This window comes from Salvelinus sp. IW2-2015, linkage group LG23, assembly GCF_002910315.2.
Source record: "Salvelinus sp. IW2-2015 linkage group LG23, ASM291031v2, whole genome shotgun sequence".
NCBI lineage: Eukaryota > Metazoa > Chordata > Actinopteri > Salmoniformes > Salmonidae > Salvelinus > Salvelinus sp. IW2-2015.
Window position 1 is genome coordinate 30,197,513 of NC_036863.1, and position 21,234 is coordinate 30,218,746.

Below are 21,234 nucleotides of genomic sequence, written 5' to 3' on the forward strand. Positions count from 1 at the left end.
CATTTTTATGTTGGTTTGCAACATGCAGGTTAATCGCAAGATTGAACCAAACATGGGGGGACTGTCATGACGTTGGCCTGGGGGTAGGTTTATGACAGTCATAAACCTACCTATAAATACACACCCTTCTCCCTCCACTATATAAGCCATTGAAGAAAATGTAACTTCCTGTTCCGAGGATGTGAGGACGACGGTCCGATGTCAGAATGGTTCAGATAATAACTACAGAACTAAACCAACCTCAGCATGAGCTTTGGTTGTGAATGGTATGAACATTGAACTCGTATTCACTATAGAAGTGATACCTCCTAGACGTTGTTAGCAACAGCAGCTGCAAACGTAAATTAGGACAGACAGAGTGTCCAGTCTACCACTCAGCAGCAGCAGCAGAGACATTCTTCAAAGGACAAAGGACCCGGTTGGGCAACACGGCCTTCCATCTACCACCAACCTACCGATGCACAGCTCAGAGTAAATATTTATTGCATTTTCCTTTTCCAAATGGGCGGTAATTTAGAATGCATAAGATATTGTATTTACGATAGCACAGCTTCGCCCCTTTGTTCCTCAGTCTTCCCGCTCTTTCACTCAAACCCAGCCCTTTTCTTTTGTGTAACAAGCTGTCATATCTGTTCCGCCCGCTAGGGACGTTTTCCTTTATGACGTAATTTGTAATCAAGGTATGATTTTTTCCGTGTATATGTAATTCTGTGTGATTTAGTTAGGTATTTAGTAAATAAATAATTAAACCCAATTTTGTATTGCTGATTCAACTTGTTAGCCAGGGTTCGTGAAGATAACAAGGATTTACACTTTCAGATGAGACTGAATAATGACAATATATGTGACTGCTATCTGATAAAATTATAGTCTTTAAGAGTTTATTCCGGAAGATAACAGCTATTAAATATTATTTTTGGTGTCCTCTCTCTAGTTAATCTTACATACCTGATTAGTTCAATCAGGTAATATTAATTACGGAGAAATTATTTTATAGAATAGCATGTCATAGTCAAAGACACGACAGGTGCAATGATCACGTTCCCGCATTGACTGACTGTGTGGAGGCTCATTGATTTAACGTTACGTTAGCCTACATGAAACACCAGTAAAGTAATAAAATATATAGCTGCCGGCTATATTAGCTACGARTTACCGTTTGTGCAGCTTCAAATGTCGAACAGTTGGAAATTGGAAATTGTTGCGCCTACGTCTGTAATTTTCATCCTGCATGTTTTGCAAGTTGCAATCCATTTTTTGTTGAACTAGCGCAGTCTGTATATCCGAAAATAACAATTTGGAGTATCATCTTTCCGAGGGCTCCATCTGAATTCACCCGCCAACGTCCCTCTGCAATGCAACGCACAACTTTTTCTCAGCTGGCACAATTTGATTGGCTGCTGTCCGATTCAAACTGTAATCCGTTAAATGCAGAGTTGATGCGCTGCACACTTTTTTWAATATCATCATTTTTAACATTTGGGCTTGGGGAGGGTATCAAGTCAGGTCGAGTCATAAGGCTCAAGTCCAAGTCAAGTCACGAGTCATTGGTGTTAAAGTCAAAGTCGAGTTGCAAGTCATCATATTTGTGATTCGAGTCTGACTCGAGTCCAAGTCATGTGACTRGAGTCCACACCTCTGAATAATACCGATGGCACAGGCAGATTAGCCACTCATCGCCAGATCCTTACAAGGCACCCTGATCTCCTTCCGCGATATCTCTGTCTCTATCTCCTGCGAATGACGGGGATGAGGGCCTTGTTGGGTGACTGGAGTAAATACCTCTCGCCTGACTCATTAAAGAAAAATTCTTTGTCCAGTTCAAGGTGAGTAATCGTTGTTCTGTTGTCCAGAAGCTCTTTTCGGTCATAAGAGACTGTAGCAGCAACATTATGTACAAAATAAGTTACAAACTAAATAACACGGTTGGTTAAGAGCCCATAAAACGGCAGCCATCCCCTCTGGCTCCATCTTCTACAAATTCCTAAATTTCCTGGAGTGCCCTGTAAGGGTGAAGGAGATTGAGGTGGCAAAAGTTAGAGTCGTCAATCGAATCTCCTATGCGGAGTTGATTTAAAAGAATTGCAAAAACTAGTGAAGATATGGTAGTGGACCCACCAGAGCCTGTAGTAAATGTTTGCTGCCAGTCAAAAGATACCSTCTGTGTTAAAAAGGTGGATTTTGCYGCGTTCATTGCCACAGTTATAAACTGTACGGCACAAGTCTCAAAGAAATCTAATAAACTGGACATTATTGTGTCTGCGGCAGAACAGTTTTGGGGATTTTACACCTGAAGACTTGCAAGGMGTAATGGCGCCGGAAGCCCCGCCCTTCCTGGTTTCCTTGAGCTTGTTTCCTTGATTTTTTAAATTTTTATTATGTATATTTTCTTATTTAGTTAAGTTTATTATTTTTTTAAATAGTTTTGGTTGGTATTTTGGGGAATCCTGTTTCCTTCCCGCACAGTAGGTGGCAAATGCACATTAAATTATGCAATCGTCAAAATACCATAGACGACGAATAACTTCCTCTTTCGTCAGACCAATATGTCGGCGTTCAGGAGAGGTTTTGTTTGTGTTGGTTTGAGGTAAGTTGTCGAGCTATTAGCTAATTCACGTACTAAATTATAAGTGTGTKAAGTTTGACCTAATATAAACAGCCAGGCTATGTATGGCCGGTGTATTTCCAAAGGGTTAACGTTAATTTGCGTTTGGATATGTCGAAACAAAGCTAGCTATGCGAGCTAGCTAACATTAGCTAGGTATATGATTGTTTAGCTAATGTTGCTGTTCTTAGCTAACTAACGTTACTCTTGTCGTGGCTACTTCGTTACACGTAAGTTGTGGTATCTTGAAATGYCAATTCACTTCGTGATTTACATGTTTTTCTCTCTGTCCTCTAGCTATGCCTCAAACCTGGGGAGACTCAGTGGGGCGTTGGTGCGCCGACAAGTCATGAAATTCCCCAGGGTGATCCGGAAGAACTGGATATCTCTGTCTGCTATTGGTGGCCTATGTGCAGTGCCCTTCTCACAGGTTGTTTTACACATTTAAACGATATACAGTTAGCTAGTCATGCAGACTTGTAAGCCAGTTGTAGATTCCTTCATCAGTTTCATGTTCCAATTCAGTGGAAAACTAAACCAAAAATAAGACTAGCTAACCATCCATTGCTATTCCCTCTTCTAGAAACAAGACAACCTGTGTCATGAAGCCTTGGTCCGCAGGGCATCCTCTTTGGTCACAGATAGCACCAACACCTTCCTCTCTCAGACCACCCTGGCACTCGTAGACTCATTCACACAGTACGTTAAGGTAACCACTTTTTCACATTACCATGTGTTAGGAGACAATTAAACTTTGGTTCTGATGTTATACTTTGTATTCCATGCTATATAGAAGCTTTGCAGGAACATAAAACACGTTGATTCATTAGGATAGGACTTACCATAGCTGAGATCTTATTTTCAAGTTATCTGAAAAGTTCAATAAGGTCACGGACAGGTCAATGTTAATCCTTAGTCAATTGTGGCTCCAAATCACCTGTCTGGATTCTTAAATTCAACACATTTTGTTCAGTATTTCAATATAGCATGGTCATATTGTAATTASATTTTCAGGGCTGATGTAGAGCAGGGATGATTCAAATAAAAGTAACATTTATTAAAATTGTATTTTATTAAAGTTAGACATGTAATATACAAATTAGTCTGTGGAATATGTATTTACAGTATTTTAAGCTCAATAATTTGAAGTAGGGTGGTAATATTAACAAATCMGAATGCTTTATGCAAACCTGAGTTTGTAACAATTTGAAACAATTTATGAAATTAGAATAACTTTGTACACATTTATGGAAATTTAGTTATTTAATACACACCACACAGCACCTACACCAACACCATCTCACACACAGCCTAACAGACTCACACTTCTCACTAAGTCTGAACTTCAACACAGAAGGCTACTAGTCTAAAAGCTTACTTCTAAGGTAGTTGAGGTAACCTGTTGGGGTACATTGTAATGTTATTTTTGGTGTTGATGAGTTACTCTTGGTCATGGGGGGTTTAACTGCAGCAATTAATTTGCCTAGGCACAGAAGAGACAGTGAGCTGCCTCCTAGCCAGCTTCACAGTAAGATAATGTAGATGGGACACATTTTCAATTCACTGGTATTTAGCTATGTTTTTATCGATTGTAGGGCTGTAGCTACTGAATTCTGGTAGTTTTTACTTTAAAGAATAAAACCATCACAATACAGCCAATGCCACGCAACGCTGCCTCTTGCCCGGCTTGTTGCCTCAGCCAACGGTGTCAAGCACTCCCACACAMRTAGCAGTTAGCACTTGTCATAGAAATGGGGGTGGCTAAAGGTAAATTTGGACAAATCCCTGACAACCCATACATCTCTGAAAACATCTGAATGACAGAAGCGAATTAAAAAACAATTTACCTTATATTTCAGTCAAAAGGCATCCGATGACTGTGAAACACCCTCAGGTCATTCCTGCACTGCTTGCCCATACAATGTTACATTGATCTTACTCTGACAGGTTGAGGAATACACGTCACAAATATTAACTCACCAATTTCGCGGGTTTCACAAAACAGATTTGAAAGTCCTTAGCACGGCACTTGCTTTATATTTGGGCTCATATTGTGTAAATATTATAATGTACAGTATTGGGATTTTTTTTGTCATGGGTAGCAACTGCCACATTGTTTTCAAAATATTTTTCTCTTAACTATCACATTGACATTTAACATTTTTGTAAAGTTCTTATTGTCCATTGTTTGTCACCTAACACCCTTCATATGTCACTAAAGTGATTATCATAGGCCAGTGTTCAGCATACTTCACTGTATTAGGGGAGAGTGGGGTATGTTTAGCCATTTACAATTCAGCATCACTACATCAGGGAAGTATAGAATTCTTTCTAACCAAGCTATCTACATATATTTCAGGATGTTGTGTATCCTTTCAGAAACATATGTTTCTGAAAACATAGCTTGTCCAAAAAAAAGTGGTCTCTTGGCACAACCTACCCCGGTAATGGGTAAGTTAAGCATAGGGACAGGATAAGTTGAGCRGCCTTGGGATAAGTGGGTGATGGTGCTGGTAGGTCAGTTTAATTAATGGAATGTCGGTGTGATATACAATATCTTAAATGTATGCCTGCATTCAGATATAGATTTCTGTTCAATATCATTTACCCTTACATTTCTTAACCAGTTGTCTGGGACAGGGATGTGCCAATTCATAGGAAATTTCTCTACATTTGAGGCTTCTAAGTCCATGTGAGTTTCTTGATAGGATTAGCAAGCTCTGACTCCATGGCATTGGATAAGACCTTGTGCGCTTCTGCTACTCTGTCATAGCCTCTCTTTCGCAAAGTACATGTTTTATTTTTGTCAGTTTCTCTTCAGTGTCATTAAGTAAAAATTATCTTGCTGCTGCTCAAATGTACTTCTCGCACTTCCTTGGCTGCTCTCTCAATGACCTCGAGGGGGGCTTGTTTTACTTCAGTATACATGGGGCGTGATGTTTTCTCTGTAACAATGCAAATCTTGAGTTCATTGCAAAAATACTATGCATATTATGCATAAAACAGACAAAATATAATCATAATTTGTATGGTGGCCTTTGGCTCAACTTACCCCCAGGCAAGCATTTTTACTATTAGCCCATACAGCTACCAGGATGCACTTTCATGATAGGTTTAGGACCTCATATTGTGGCTTAGAGACCCCAACTGARGTAGAAAACTATATCTACTTTGGATTAGATACAAGCATCATGAAACCTATAACACAGTACATTCGTTTGACTTTGTGAAAATCATTTCTTTTTTAATTGACATGCGCTACATGACCAAAAGTATGCGGACACCTGCTCGTCGGACATTTCATTCCAAAATCATGGGCATTATTAATGGAGTTGGTTTCCCCCTTGCTGCTATAACAGCTTCCACTCTTCTGGGAGGGCTTTCCACTAGATGTTGGAACATTGCTGCGGGGGCTTGCTTCCATTCAGCCATGCACATTAGCGAGGTCGGCACTGATGTTAGGTGATTAGGCCTGGCTCACGTTCCAATTCATCCCAAAGGTGTTCAATGGGGTTGAGGTCAGGGCTCTGTGCAGCCCAGTCAAGTTCTTCCACACCGATCTCGACAAACCATTTCTGTATAGCAGTCTCCTGGCATCCGCCAAACCCAGATTCGTCCGTCGTACTGCCAGTGGGTGAAGAGTGATTCATTACGCCAAAGGAATGTGTTTCCACTGTCCCGGAGTCCAATGGCGGCGAGCTTTACACCACTCCAGTCAGCGCTTGGCACTGAGCATGGTGATCTTAGGCTTGTGTGCGGCTGTTTGGCCATGGAAACCCATTTCATGAAGCTCCCAATGAACAGTTATTGTGCTGACAGTGCTTCCAGAGGCAGTTTGGAACTCTGTAGTGATTGTTGCATCCGAGGACCGATTTTATTTATTTTATTATTATTGTTTTTAATGCGTTTCAGCACTCGCCAGTCCCACTCTGTCTGTAGCTTATGAATCTGAACTTCTAATATTGTCCAGTTTCAGTATATGTAGGTGCTCTAAACTCGTGCTTCAGCCTCTAGAATCACGGAACATAAGATGGAGGACCATTCAGAACACAAAGAATATACACTTTGCGGCTGAGTTGTTGCTCCTAGACATTTCCACTTCACAATAACAGCACTTACAGTTGACTGGGGCAGCTCTAGCAGGGCAGAGATTTGATGAACTGACTTGTTGGAAAGGTGGCATTCTGTGATGTTGTAAGTCACTAAGCTCTTCAGTAAGGCCATRGTACTGCCAATGTTTGTCTATGGAGATTGCATGGCTGTGTGCCTGATTTTTACATTAAAAAAAATATATATATATATATACACACACATGTCATTAACGGGTGTGACTGAAAAAGCCAAATCCACTAATTTGAAGGGGTGTCCACATACTGTATATTAAAAACTGGCTTACCAGTTTGTTCCATGTGGTTTCTTCCTTCATAAATAAATGAATGACCTCTTCCTAAATGTGATCACATGATTGATTTTGTGTATTGTTTCCTAGAAGCAAGAGGTGGCTCAACAGACCCCACTCTCCTCTACTCAGCTTTTACTGTGGATTCATTCTACTGTCCATTCATAAACTCTGAAATGTATTTGTCTGTGACAGTGGAAGTCTGCACTCTCCAGTAAAGTGGCTTTATCTTAGGTTTGACACAAACATAGCCCTACTGTAGCTGCACGAGCAGTGTATGCCATCACAGCAACGTTCACTTTAGTACACTCCACTTGTGTACACACAGTATGRACTTGCACGTGTTGGTTTGTGCGTCTGTCTGTTGGCCAGCTAGCTAATGTTTGCATTTTCTCTCTAGACTATACATACACTGGTGACCCTACACAAGCACTATGTTGCCTCAGGCAGCAAGCTGACCCCTGCGGAGGAGGACTCTGTGTGGCAAGTGATCGTTCGCCAGCGCCAGGAGGTAGGTGACATCAGTGGTTTAAGAGGTCAAAGGTCATGCACTACTCAGGCTGCCTCGTTAGCTTAGACTATTCCCTGTCAACATTCACCCGCTGTATTTGTTAATTTAATGTCACAGAAATGGAAAACAAGAGTTTTGTATGTATGTTTTTACCGGATGAGTAACTCCTGTCCTTATCCCATCTCTTGCCATCTTTGTCTAGGTGAGTGATTTGAGGGAGGACTGTAAGAGGTTTGAGTCTAACTGGATGATGGCCATCAACCTCTCTAAACTGGCAGCTGAAACGGCATACAACGCGGGTACTGTATCCTATGCACCTACTCCCACATTGGATCATAGAAAGTAGATTTGTTAGGATTTTTGTTAACTTCAGGTTGACCCGCCTATACCCCTACCAGTTAGCCTGGGTATCAGCCTGTTTGTGCTATCATTTCACTCCTTGTCATGCCAAACATGACATGATGGCACAAACAGATCTGGGACCTGGCAACCTACCAGTGCTTCTGGGTCTATTGCAAGGAACATTTGCCAGTGTACTAACAACACAAGGTAATCTCTTGTTAAACCATCAATACGCCCTAAAATTACCCGCACAGCTGATATCAATTGCAACCTTTGGCCACCAATTTACCACTCCCTAAAGTGGATTTCCAGGTTCTTTTAGTTCTGATTGCTGCCAACATTTTAAGATTTTGCGCTCTTGTGTGTGTAATCATCAGAACAAATGAATCCTACTTTTTAAACAGACTAAGGGRGACTTAATCTATTTGACAATCATTCCGTACAACTGAAATAAAGTATTTACTATTTTACCATGGAAAATCTACTGTGGTAATTTACCCTACATGTTGTATGAATGAAAAACTCATGTTTGTGCAGCCTCATTAATTTAGTTTCCAATTCATGTAATATTTTAATTACAATTTGTCATTAAAGCATAATTTCTTAGTCAATTGTGATGAGTTATTAAATTTATTTGATCAAATGAAATGTAGTCTAAACTCAGCAAAAAAAGAAACAACGATTTTCAGCAAACTTAACGTGTAAATATTTGTATCAACAACTGAGACATAAACTGAACAAGTTCCACAGACATGTGACTAACGMAAATTGAATAATGTGTCCCTGAACAAAGGGGGGGGGTCAAAATCAAAAGTAACAGTCAGTATCTGGTGTGGCCACCAGCACAACAGTACTTAATGCAGCATCTCCTCCTCATGGACTGCACCAGATTTGCCAGTTCTTGCTGTGAGATGTTAGCCCACTCTTCCAACAAGGCACCTGCAAGTTCCTGGAAATTTCTGGGGGGAATGGACCTAGCCCTCACACTCTGATCCAACAGGTCCCAGACGTGCTCAATGGGATTGAGATCCAGGCTCTTCCCTAGCCATGGCAGAACACTGACATTCCTGTCTTGCAGGAAATCACATACAGAACGAGCAGTATGGCTGGTGGCATTGTCGTGCTGGAGGGTCATGTCAGGATGAGCCTGCAGGGAGGATGTCTTCCCTGTAACGCACAGCGTTGAGATTACCTGCAATGACAACAAGCTCAGTCCGATGATGCTGTGACACACCGCTCCAGACTGTGACGGACCRTCCACCTCCAAATCGATCCCGCTCCAGAGTACAGGCCTCGGTGTAATGCTCATTCCTTCGACGATAAACGCGAATCCGACCATCGCCCCTGGTGAGACAACCTTGACTCGTCTGTGAAGAGAACTTTTTGCCAGTCCTGTTTGGTCCAGCGACGGTGGGTTTGTGCCCATAGGCGACGTTGTTGCCGGTGATGTTTGTTTGGTGAGGACCTGCCTTAAAACAGGCCTACAAGCCCTCAGTCCAGCCTCTCTCAGCCTATTGCAGACAGTTTGAGCACTGATGTTGGGATTGTGCGTTCCTGGTGTAACTTGGGCAGTTGTTGTTGCCATCCTGTACCTGTCCCYCAGGTGTGATGTTCGGATGTTCCCGATCCTGTGCAGCTGTTACACGTGGTTTGCCACTGCGAGGCCGATCAGCTGTCCGTCTTGTCTCCCTGTAGTGCTGTCTTAGGCGTCTCACAGTACGGACATTGCAATTTATTGCCCTGCCCACATCTGCAGTCCTCATGCCTCCTTGCAGCATGCCTAAGGCACGTTCACGCAGATGAGCAGGGACCCTGGACATCTTTCTTTTGGTGTTTTTCAGAGTCAGTAGAACGGCCTCTAGTAGAACGGCCTCTTTAGTGTCCTCAGTTTTCATAACTGTGACCTTAATTGCCTACCGTCTGTAAGCRGTTAGTGTCTTAAAGACCGTTCCACAGGTGCATGTTCATTCATTGTTTATGGTTCATTGAACAAGCATGGGAATCAGTGTTTAAACCCTTTACAATGAAGATCTGTGAAGTTATTTGGATTTTTACTAATTATCTTTGAAAGACCGGGTCCTGAAAAATGGACGTTTAATTTTTTTGCTGAGTTTAATTATTTCAAATGCCACACATTATTTTGTGATTAAAAAATAATYATAATAATAATTAAGATGAAAGGTTTGAATGAAGTATAGGCTTACTACTATATTCTGATGCTCCTGATAGGTCAATATTTCATTAGGGGTGGGAATAGAGAACCTAGACAACGAGTGTCCACCTGTGTCCATTTTGGTCCTTGGTTGTAGACTGTGTGTTTTTTCAGGTGCCGACCAGGCGTCTGTGACAGCACAGACCAGCCTCCAGGTGGCGCAGTCTCATGTCGATCAGATCAGACAGCTCTCTATGGAGGCAGAGCAGAACCTAAAGGAGTCCAAAGCAGAGGAAAGTCAAAGGATCAAGCTACCTGCCGCCATGGAGGAAGAAGACATCCCTGAGGCATATCTGCGAGAGGACTAACTCTACTTTATTACATCCATTTCCACAGCTTTGAACCATTTACAGTCTTGTACACCTTATTCTGTTTGTATGATGTGACTACTAGGCCACATGGACTTTACATTGATGCTGCCTGTATGGCAGCCTAGTGGTGAAACACCTCTTGATGAACAGAATTTAGAMTGGAGGGGATTTTCTTGTTATGTCTGCTGATTAGTTATTGATAAGTTTTGACTCAATCATGGGAACCAATTTGTGGGTCCACTACTTTGCATTGAGTGTGGGATATACGCTCTACAAATTAAATATTGTTATTTTATTGCTAATGTGAATATACTGCTGTCATATGTTTGTGTGCATTTAAGCAGAGAAGTGCAATTTGAGATTACAGCTTTCACTGCTGTCTTTTTAGATAATGTATTAAGTACTTTTAGCAGTTTAAGTGCTGAAAATACAAGTATTGTTATGACTCTAAAGGTAGCCAAAAGGTGCATGTGGCTTTTTTTTATTGCAGTCTGATCTTGTTTGTGTATCTATCAGTTATGTCATTTTTTAAATGCAAGTAAAAAAAGGTCTTGTTACTAGTATGTAACATGCCAATAGAATAGCGTTTTGGTCTGGGCAGAAACACTTACATTTCTTATGCACTTTCTGCTGAAGTCAAATGTTGCCTTAAGTCCATGTTAAGTATTCTTATCTCAATTCTGAAGCGGGGTCCCAAATGAGTAGCAGCATGCTGTGTTCCCAGTGTCACAGCCTTTTTTATTTCTTTATGGCCAGCAGATGTCGCTGTGGGTTCATATAARATCCTTGCTGTGCAGCTCTCAACTCTGAATCTACTCATGCATGATGAGGTGCAAGCTTGGGAGGAATAAAGATACTCAATGTGGGTGGAAATTCAGACTAGGTTCTAGTGAATGAATGCAACACTTTATAGTGGTATTATTATAATGCACTCACTTTAGAGATCTCTCAGAAGTTATCTCGTTCAAATGGTGCCTATCTTTCCCATTCATTGAAGCGTACAACTTGATGGTCTTCGGTGTGAACTCATCTTGATATTAGAGTGCTGTTGAGGTTTAAAACGTCAGACCCTTTGAACCTGGGGTATACTATCACTTTAAGGCACAAAATCCATGGTATTTTCTCACTGTGATTCTATAAGGATTTAGCCTTAATGTGAAAAGCTGAGTGAAATGGTCTAGAACTCTAAAAGTAACTCAGCCTGAATAGAGTACAAAGTATAACTGTCCCTGGGGAAACATGTTGTCCAATGAAAACCTTGTAGGGATACAGAGAGTGTTAAGGGGCACCTAAGGAGCTGCAGAAGAACATTCGTCAATCCATCCATTCACTTGATAGTGTCCAGTTTGTTCTCTGTTTTCTAAATGACTTATTATGCTAAACAGTCTCAGACCTGCCCATGGCCAAGACAGACACGTGTATAAGGGCAGGAGAGATGGAGAGATGTATGGGGGGAGGAGACCCACAGAATAAAAGGATAAAGAGAGAAAGGGGGACCTGCACTTATTACACTGAGCTTCACTTCCACCAGCCCCTCCAATCCCCCTGGCACTCACTGAAGAGCCCTTGAGGCATACTCAACATTCCTCAGAGAGACAAAGTGCTCTGTGAAAGAGAACAATGTGAACACGGATTGCAGGACGGGATGTTTGTTATCCCAGCCACAGGACAACAGTTTTAAAAAGAAAACAAATCCACCATCAAAAATGTCATGGTTCTTGTTCAAAGTGAAAGGTTTTCTGTTACACAGCTCCTTTTCCTCTATCGCCCTCAGCTTCAATTTATTGCTTAATTTCATCAATTATGTTTTATAACAGGTGTATTATGGTCCCACCAGAGAATTTGTGTAACAAATGTGCCCTGGTGTCTGACAATGGTAGTGCAATTGTTTTACTTTTACCTTTAATAATGCTGCCTCTCAAAACAAACCATCCATGTTCCTGCTAAAAATATGCAGATGTGTTCTTTCATTAGCAAACCATGTGGGTAAGGTGATGACAAGAACATGCACAGCATTCATCAGACTAACATGGATCAGAGTGCAAAGTATTCATCTAAGATTAACAGGAGAGGACCTTAACTGCCGGTGCTGTTTCCATTTGTTTGTGTGTGTGTGCTTGCGTGTTTGTATGGCCTATGTCCGGTGTAAAGTCTGGTAGGTGTGTTTGTTGTACTTAAGGGTAGAACTTGTGAAATGGGGTGATCAGGAGAAGAGGATTCTGCAGTCTGGTTCTAGATTATTTGCATAGCAACAGATGTATGTCTTTATAATGATATAGAGGGGAACATGCAAGCAGATAAGACACATTTTGGATTTTAAGTCACACACAAGTTCCATAAACTTAAAAATTTAGTTAATATGGTAGATCTGAGGGTAAGAGTCACTTGCAAGGCCAGCTTCTTTTTGTATATTTTCCGTTGGCAAAGCAATAAACACACTGCACTGTGAACACACAATAATTTCATATACACTTGACTGCTTTATGAAATCCTAATATATGTCCTCATTGCATGAATTAAGGTATTGCATCAGTGGGAAAGGTTGTGTTGGAAAAAGTGAAGACACCTGAGGGATGTGAACGTAAAAAAAAAAAATGAAACATTGAAGTTTGAGACAGCTAGAGGGGGAAATAGATTGAAATAGAACACGGGTTCGAGTTTCAGGTCTCAGTTGATCTAATCCATGACAGATGAGAAGGTCTTGAGCTGAATGAGTGCCTCTGCTCTCAGGCACATCGAGGTGAAAGCTCCCTGGGCTCTGCTGCTGGGGCTACTGACAGGCAGGCACAATGTTTCTGTAATGACAGCCACTCGCTACCCTGTGATGAGGGGTTGTGGGAGAGTTTGGTGAAACTTTGAAGTCATTGTATTTTGATGAGGCCATGAGGGTGGTGTAACCATAGATCATAAAATGAAACAAATGAAGCATGTATCTGTTCTACTTTTTCTCACCATCAAAACTCTCTGACAGACTGCTTAACAAGAAGACTGTACCAACTGTAAGCCTGCATCTGTGCAAGTAATAATGGCTCCGGCTGACTGGTATCTGGCCTAGTAGGCTATAAACATTCTCTCTTTTTTCACACAGTAGGATATCAGTGTCTGAGCACTTTATAACCACATTATTAATGGAATTTCATTACTAATCTGACAATGTATCTCTTAGAATCCAATACCAGGACATTGTGCTTTAAAAAAAAAAACAGTCTTCTTTTGTTGTGGTCGGAAAAGTATTCTTAGCATCTTTCACAATGACTAGGGCACTCTTTAAGATAGATTCTTCCCCCATCTCATAAATCAGATGGAAAGACATGCAGAACACATCCCAACACACACACACACACCCTGGCCTGCCTCACACTGTGCCAGGGTGTGGATGAATAGGGTGTCAGGAGAGTAATTGTGTCCCTGGTGGCTCTTGAGAAGACAGAATATGAGACTCAAATTAAAGCACTGACCTGGTTAGGTTCCAGCCAAAAGGAGGGGTGCCCCCCACAATTGCTGTTTGCAAGGATTAGCTAGTTAATTTCTGAACGCCCCAATTAGACTTGGGGTGGTGTGTCCCAGTTGTTGAAGAACGGCAGGGGGACAGATGCACAGATTGGGTTTTTGGAGAGAGGTTATGGTGGGGGGATTACCAGTGGGGAACAGGGGATTAAGGCTGATGCAGGTCCTGAGTTAACTTGCCTTCAGAGAGAGGTGACTGGGCCAAACATGCATGGGAACAGGAAGGAATTCGGACATGGGGAGCAGAGATAGGCTTACAGCAATGGATGTGGACCACACTGGTACATGTGCCACGCTCATTGTGCTGCATTCTCCATGCTGTATATAACAATGTGTCTGATTAAAACCTCCACTTGCTTAGAATACAAGTTTGTGTAATATCCCTTTAACCAAAGATTTGTTGCAACCCGCAAAATATGTTTAATCAGCAGTTGATCAAATTTCAGGTCATATTGTTACTCATGTCTCTTATATTGACCTCATTCAGAAAATCTTTATTAATTCTTCAGTTAATTAATGATAGGTAATGTGTTTTTACTTACCAATTACCACAGGGAAATTACCCCCGTTCAGAAACACATCTTATTTCATAGGCCTACTTAGTAAATGTGTACTTCAACTGTAGCATAAATGTATAAATCTTTATTTGCAATATGGATGACGTAATCTATATATTACACACATTTTTCAGGGATGGTGTGCTGGAGGGTTGCTTCTCATTTGACTGTATCGCTGGAATCAYGTGAGCCCCCCTATTGGTGCTCTAGTGGTACAGTCCAATCGCAGTTTGGAGTTGTTGCTGAGGAGGTTTCGTAGTCCGGAGGACAGACAAGCGTGTTCGATGGAAGACGGCTCTACTTTCAAAATGTTCCTGCCTTGCCTAAGGAATTACCCGCTTTACAAAGGACAGCATGCTGTATTTATTGTTCTTCTGTACATCTTGACAGGTATGCTATACATTGTGAACGCTCGGTAACATTAGCCAATGTAAAAGATTTTGAGAAGTTCTGAGTGCAGCCAGTGAGAGCGAGGCAGCAAGCCGACTTGGGTCTCGTCTTACACAGTCTACAAAACATTCGTTGTATTAGTTTATTTGAGATTTGGACTGTATTGTTTCTATAAGAAAGGTTGACTTGTTTTTCGAATGCCATTAACGACTGTTCAAGGCAGGGGAACTTTTGTTGAGAAGTTTAGTGCTGGTATGGTGCCGCTGCCCGATGATGGTGTGACCCGCGGCTGCCATGGAAACATTCACATTGCCATAGGAAACCACTGAGGAGCAACGTTGAGGTACATGCTCTTAATAAGCGGTGGGGCAATTTGAAGAGCCGCACGGTAGTACATGTTGCTCTCATCAGTACATTTTGGGGCCCTTAAGCGATATTTGGTTGGGCCTCCCCACCTCGCAGGCAAAACATAAAAGTTTGAAAGTTWATATCCTGCAATTCTACACATTATGCCATGGGGTGGAGTGAAAATTTTGCAGTTTTAAAMCAAGATTTTGCAGTTCTACACCATAGGAAGCTGCTGATGAGAGAACAGCTCATAATAACGGCCAGAATGGTGCAAATGGAATCATAAACATGGAATTCCYCTCCAGCTATTACCACAGGCCTGTTCTCCTCAATTAAGGTGCCACCAACCTCCTGTGTTSTACACTTTTTGRTATGGGCAGACCTAGAAAAAAATTGTRGTTTTACCGCTAATTTCCTGCAATTCTACACATTTTGCCYTGTTAAATATTTCTGAGTGAGTGACAAGGTAAATGGGAGCCCCCTGGAGGTCAAGAACGTTCCAGTTGGTATTCGGCCATGATTACTACTAGTTTAGGTAGCTGGCTAAACTAACTTACCAATCAAAACATTATCTGACATGGCTAATTGAGTGACTGTTAGTGACTGACATAACGAGAAAAGTTGCTGATTGATATCAGCACAACCAAATTTTGAACTTGTACCTTGTGCATTCTACCATTCGATCTCTCAACCGTAAGTTGAGACCCCATAGGCAACCACTTATGTCGCGTATGCCAAGAGCCGGCCCATAGTTCTTTATCTTACCTGAAGATGTCTGAGCCAAACAGCCAATCCTTACGTTTTTTATTTAATTGAAGTTAATATCATTTTTGCAATTTTTTAAAAAAGTGCTCCAAACTAAGACTCGTTTTGGAGAGTGGAGACTATCTGCGCAACAGCAAGGAGACCCCTGGCTGCTCCTAGTATAAATTCCAGAATATAACATTGTCAGTCATCAGTGGTGTCTATGTCATAGAAGTAGGAACTAGGGATTCTCTGATGTATGTATTTGAGGAAAGTTATAAAGTTTCTTTGTGGACACCTGTCTCCATTTACTAGGCTGACAAAAATCAAACAATGGTCCCCCATGACAGAAGATGAAATAAACGTGTGGCAAATTGGTCCAATTGGTCTGCAATAGGCAGCACCTGCCACCGGTGTTGAAACAGTTGCTGTCAGGCAAGGGGACATAAGCTGATTGATTTAGGGTATGTGTGAAGTTTTATCAGTTTCTCCTCTCCTGGAATTATTGATATGCACTTTTGGTTGTTTTCAGTTCATTATTTTGGGTGATATTATTTTGTTGTTGTGCAGCCTGCCCTAAAGATGACTTTCCAAGAATAATTGAGAAGAAGTCTCTTTAGGGAAATCAATGATGCCCCAATATGGACCGTATGGTAGGTAGTTCTGTGATCATTGAACTCACCTCATACATGATAAATGGTGGGACATATTTTTTCCTGGTTTTTCATGAGCTAGACCCATTTCTGTTGTCTGTCTGGTTAATAGTCAATTAATTAATTTAGTAATTATTAAAGATGCCCTATGCAGAATCGCTCTGCCATTTCCTGGTTGCAAAAATTGCAGTTTGTGATAAAACATATAAGTATAGTGTAGTGCACGTGTCAAACACATTCCACAGAGGGCTGAATTTCTGCCGGTTTACACTCCACATTTGTACTTGATTGATGAATTAAGGTSAATAATTAGTAAGATACTCCCCTCACCTGATTGTCTAGGTCTTAATTCAAAGGAAAAAACAAAAATCTGCAGACACTCTGCCCTCCATGGAATGAGTTTGACACCCCTGGTGTAAAGAATCGTTGTACCATCTAAACTGCTGTGAAATATATTTTCCATAACCAAAAATATGTATTTTCAGCTGTTTGAAGCTGATGTACAAAACCATTAGTAACATGCAAAAAATGAAACTTAAAGTAAATATTCACCCATTTTATATTGGTTTTGTGCATCTCTGAGCGATGTTCTATCAATTCCTTGGGTCAATTCATGTTTTCACGTGTATCTGAGATGAGATGAGATGTTGCAGTTGGAGCAGGCAGAAATGTGTCCGGTATGACGAAGCATTGAGATAAAGCCACTCTCACTACACTAAAAGTGAATAGGAATACGACTTTTAGATTGCGGAAATGTCTATCATACGTGTCAGATTTCAATATTGGCTGATGTCATAATGTCTTCTCTCGAATGAGCCATTGATCATAATTTTGCGATATTTCTACTTTGAGGAAAACATTTAACAGAGGGTCTAACACATTTATTCTATTTGTCTGCCTCTTCAGTCCAGAGTGCATTGCATGGTGCTGTTGCGAATGTCAGACTCCACTCTGTGAGGCACATCGAGCTGCAGGTTGAAAATGGTGTGTTTGTATTCCTAAATTGATAGCTGTAAAATTGCTTAAACAAATTGCACTAACTAGCTACTTCACATGCTGATATTGACTTTGGTATTATTGTATGTAGCTACGTTTGCTAGCTAGCTACCTAGCAGTGCATTGTTGGTTTTGTYGTCAACTTGAGCTGCAACAGATTTCCACAACGATTTTCATATATTGTTGCCAACCTTATTATAAAAATAAAATTAACAAAATATTGTTCTCATATTAGTGTAAATTATAGTTATGAGTGGTTTTGGGTGGATTTTTCCTTTAAGAACGGGAAGCATAGAAATWGCGCACACAGAACATATCTACCGCTTTTTAGACTTGCTTTTAATGAGAACAACAGATCTTTAACTCACATTTCTATGTGAATTTGGTGCAGATGCTCCTGTTCAAGATCCATATTGACTCACTCAATCTCTCTCACACACACACACACAGAGGCGTCTCCAGCCAGCATGTGACCTTGGGTCCGATGAGGTGGGACAGCCTCCCCAGGTGGCCCAGGCAAGGCCATTAGCTGCTGTGTTCTGACTGACTGATGGCAACAGTGGAAAGGGAGGAACCGTTAAAATACCACAGGGGAGCGGGGGATTACTGCCGGCATTCCTTCTCTAATATCACTGGTGACTGCTGTGTCTCTGTTCCCTCTGTTCTAGGAGAATCCTCTCTTCCTTTCCTCCTCTATTCTTAATTATATAGTCAGCCTCTGTCTATATCTTGTCTCCTTCCCCTTTTGTCAGTGTGTCTGCCTGCTTATTGCCTTGGATCGATGAGGGCACTGATGTGACTTGGGAATTGAAACATTAGTAGCCCAATCCTTTTACTGACCCCACACTCTCAATGCATCACTGTTGTCTCTAAAGTATTTGTATGTCATTGATGGTAGGCATTACAAGACAACAGACAGAATGTTAGATGGAATTTTATTGTTTGACCTGTAGTAACATTAAGACAGCATTTTGTGGCTGTTGCGCTGTGTAGGGCAGGCCAGGGGCTTCTAGGGAGAAAGAGGGGAAGCTGAATAAATCATGTTCTCTTCACATGGAGCCTTTCATCTACTTAGGTGTCAATGTTCCCACTTATAGACCCCCCCCCCCCCCTCGTCTCCGTTCCTACTGCTGCCGGTTGGCTTGTAATAGGCAGGTGGGCGATTCCACGCCAGAATAGCCTGAAAATATCTAATTGTTCTGGCAATTCTCACATAATCTTAATTGGGAATAAGGATATTTGACATGCTTTGTATCACAAACGATATTTMGGGGAAAATTATGATGAGTGGCAATTTTTTCTAGGCCCTTTTTTATACATTTACATGTAAGACCCTTGGTGATATTATACTCCTTATAGTGTGCTGTAAAATATAGAGTATACTAGATTCTGGGAGAAAAAAAATCACATTTGTCACATTTATTAAACATTTAAAATATATCTCAAGTATCCTTTTAGATTTTTTTACACATTTATTAGTTCCAAATAAGACAATCAACAATTACAGAAAGAATGTTCTTGTTTCCAGTTCCAATGCTTCTACAATATCACCCGTTTGCCAAAATTAAATAGATAGATCCCAAATATCATGACACTCTGGGGCTTTCTTTTTCACTATATAAATACATTTTTCAAGAGCTGGTCTTGATGTTCATTATTTTAACCAATGACCAAGTGAGGGGAACTGACTTTAACTGGAGAGCAGTTAAACATCTAGCTTATAATAGACAGGTCAACCATTTTATTTTCTCTCCTATTTAAAGAGATATTCTGTAGGTAAATATTTAGGATGCAAAGTCTAGGGACTAGTGACATTGGGGTAAGGGTGATCTCTGAGATATAGCGCAGGACTGAGCTCCAAAACTTGATCTCAGCACACTCCCACAAGCAATAATACAAGGTGCCTAGATGCGTGTTACATTTAACACAAGTCTGGGATATTAGCGTCACATTTGTGAAGCTTAATAGGGGTGATATATGTTCTCGTTATCCAATTGTATTGCAACGATCTCAGGCGGGCATTTATCGTCTGTATCTGAGCTCTAGTGCATATCATACCCCAGTCCTCTGCTGAAATATTTTCCTGCTTATCTTATATCCACTGAAGTATCTTACTATCAGAGTTGTCTTTAAGAATAGCTACGGTTTTCCCATAAAGTGACGTAATTTGACCTCTCCCATAATTGAGTGTGCTCCCGAGTAGCCCAAGGCACTGCATCTCAGAGCAAGAGGCATCATTACAGTCCCTGGTTCAAATCTAGGCTGTATCACATCCGGCAGAATTTGTTCTTAACTGACTTGCCTAGTTAAATAAAGGTTAAATAAACAACACAACACGACCGTTTCTAAAGTGGTCAAAGGAGGTTGTAGGGCAGATTGTTTTAGACTGGAAAAAAGAAAGATTCTTAATTGTAAGTATGTGAAAAAATGCTTTTGTGTTAAGTTACATTTTCCCTTTAGTTCTTCAAAAGACATGAGCCCTGTTAGAGTCCATTACTCTAACAATACCTTTTCTTGCCCATTCTTTAATCAAGTGAAGCTATACCAAACAAAATGGCGAAATATGCGTTTAAAATATTTCGACAGAAACACGATTTATCATATTAAATATTGCTTACTTTGAGCTGTTCTTCCATCAGATTCTTGGGCAATGTATCCTTTCTATGTTATAAACGTCTTTTGGTCGATAGATGTCCTCTGTCCTTCGAAATGTCCACCACCAACGACCGACACCCCAAAACGTGTCCAAACTTTCAGAGTGCACAACAAAGAAATTCCTCAAAATCGCACTAAACGGAATATAAATTGCTATAAAACGGTTCAAATTAACTACATTATGATGTTTTTAAACAACTATAACGACTGAAAACATGACCGGAGAAATATTGCTGGTTAGAAAACGATTTAACGAGGCAAGTCCGATGGCCTTCACGCTTCAGGCGCACGACGAGAAAGGGCGGTCCCTAAACATTTTGTGGTTTTATAATGGCTGTGAATGTCCCATCGATTTCATTCAAAACGTGATGACGTACAGACACCCAGAGGAAGACGTAGGCAGTGTCGGTTTCTTCATAGCATTCACTGTCGCCTTAAAAACAGACCCCAGATCAGGGGTAAAATTTCTGAAATCTGAACCCTGTCATGAAAAGTGCTGTAGAAATTGTTCTGTACCACTCAGAGACAAAATTCCAACTTCTATAGAAACTAGAAGGTGTTTTCTATCCAATAATAACAATAATATGCATATTGTACGATCAAGAATTAGCACGAGGCAGTTTAATTTGGAGACACAAATATGCTAATGCGGAACAGCACCCCCTATAGTTGCAAGAAGTTAACCCATGTCATTTTTACCAGGTATGAAATTGTCATTGCCCCAAATTGGTGCAAAACTGGATAGTACAGGGGATTCGCCCAGATATTGCTGTATTTCATGAAATATAATTAGGGTGTTTTTCAAAGGGATTAGTAGTATTCTTCTTTAGTTTCTTAAAGGGAGCAGAGTACAAATATCCATCAAATATCCATGTCCTTTTGTGGACATTTCAGTCTGCGAGCTAGGGTAAGTATGGTTTCTTGGAGAAATAATTTTGAAGCCCTTAGTTGTGCAGCCCAGTGATACCACTGTAGGTTTGGAAGTTGCAACCCCCCCCCCCCCC

General features: G+C 40.9%; 2 protein-coding genes across 3 annotated transcripts in view; both read left to right on the plus strand.

Moving 5' to 3' along the window:
• The first annotated feature begins 2,486 nt into the window (after positions 1–2,486).
• Positions 2,487–10,682, plus strand: diablob (diablo, IAP-binding mitochondrial protein b). The gene is made up of 6 exons (XM_023968527.2): positions 2,487–2,587; positions 2,903–3,035; positions 3,189–3,314; positions 7,405–7,515; positions 7,718–7,814; positions 10,184–10,682. Exons 1-6 carry the CDS (start codon positions 2,547–2,549, stop codon positions 10,375–10,377), a joined length of 702 nt encoding a protein of 233 aa, XP_023824295.1. The 5' UTR covers positions 2,487–2,546; the 3' UTR covers positions 10,378–10,682.
• A 3,920-nt stretch (positions 10,683–14,602) lies between these two features.
• nectin3b (nectin cell adhesion molecule 3b) overlaps positions 14,603–21,234 on the plus strand; it is a 77,534-nt gene continuing 70,902 nt past the window's right edge. For both annotated transcript variants that reach the window (XM_023968987.2, XM_023968986.2), the window contains exon 1: positions 14,603–14,834. In XM_023968987.2, coding sequence (XP_023824755.1) covers positions 14,729–14,834 — 106 coding nt within the window. In that variant the 5' untranslated portion in view covers positions 14,603–14,728. The remainder of the gene's footprint in view (positions 14,835–21,234) is intronic.

What these genes read in the sequence shown, in the direction of transcription:
- diablob (XM_023968527.2), top strand. Translation starts at nt 2,547, where the DNA reads ATGTCGGCGTTCAGGAGAGGTTTTGTTTGTGTTGGTTTGAG. An exon ending in TCGTTCGCCAGCGCCAGGAG is followed by an intron (nt 7,516 to 7,717) that starts GTAGGTGACATC and finishes ATCTTTGTCTAG; the next exon opens with GTGAGTGATTTGAGGGAGGA. An exon ending in TGAAACGGCATACAACGCGG is followed by an intron (nt 7,815 to 10,183) that starts GTACTGTATCCT and finishes GTGTTTTTTCAG; the next exon opens with GTGCCGACCAGGCGTCTGTG.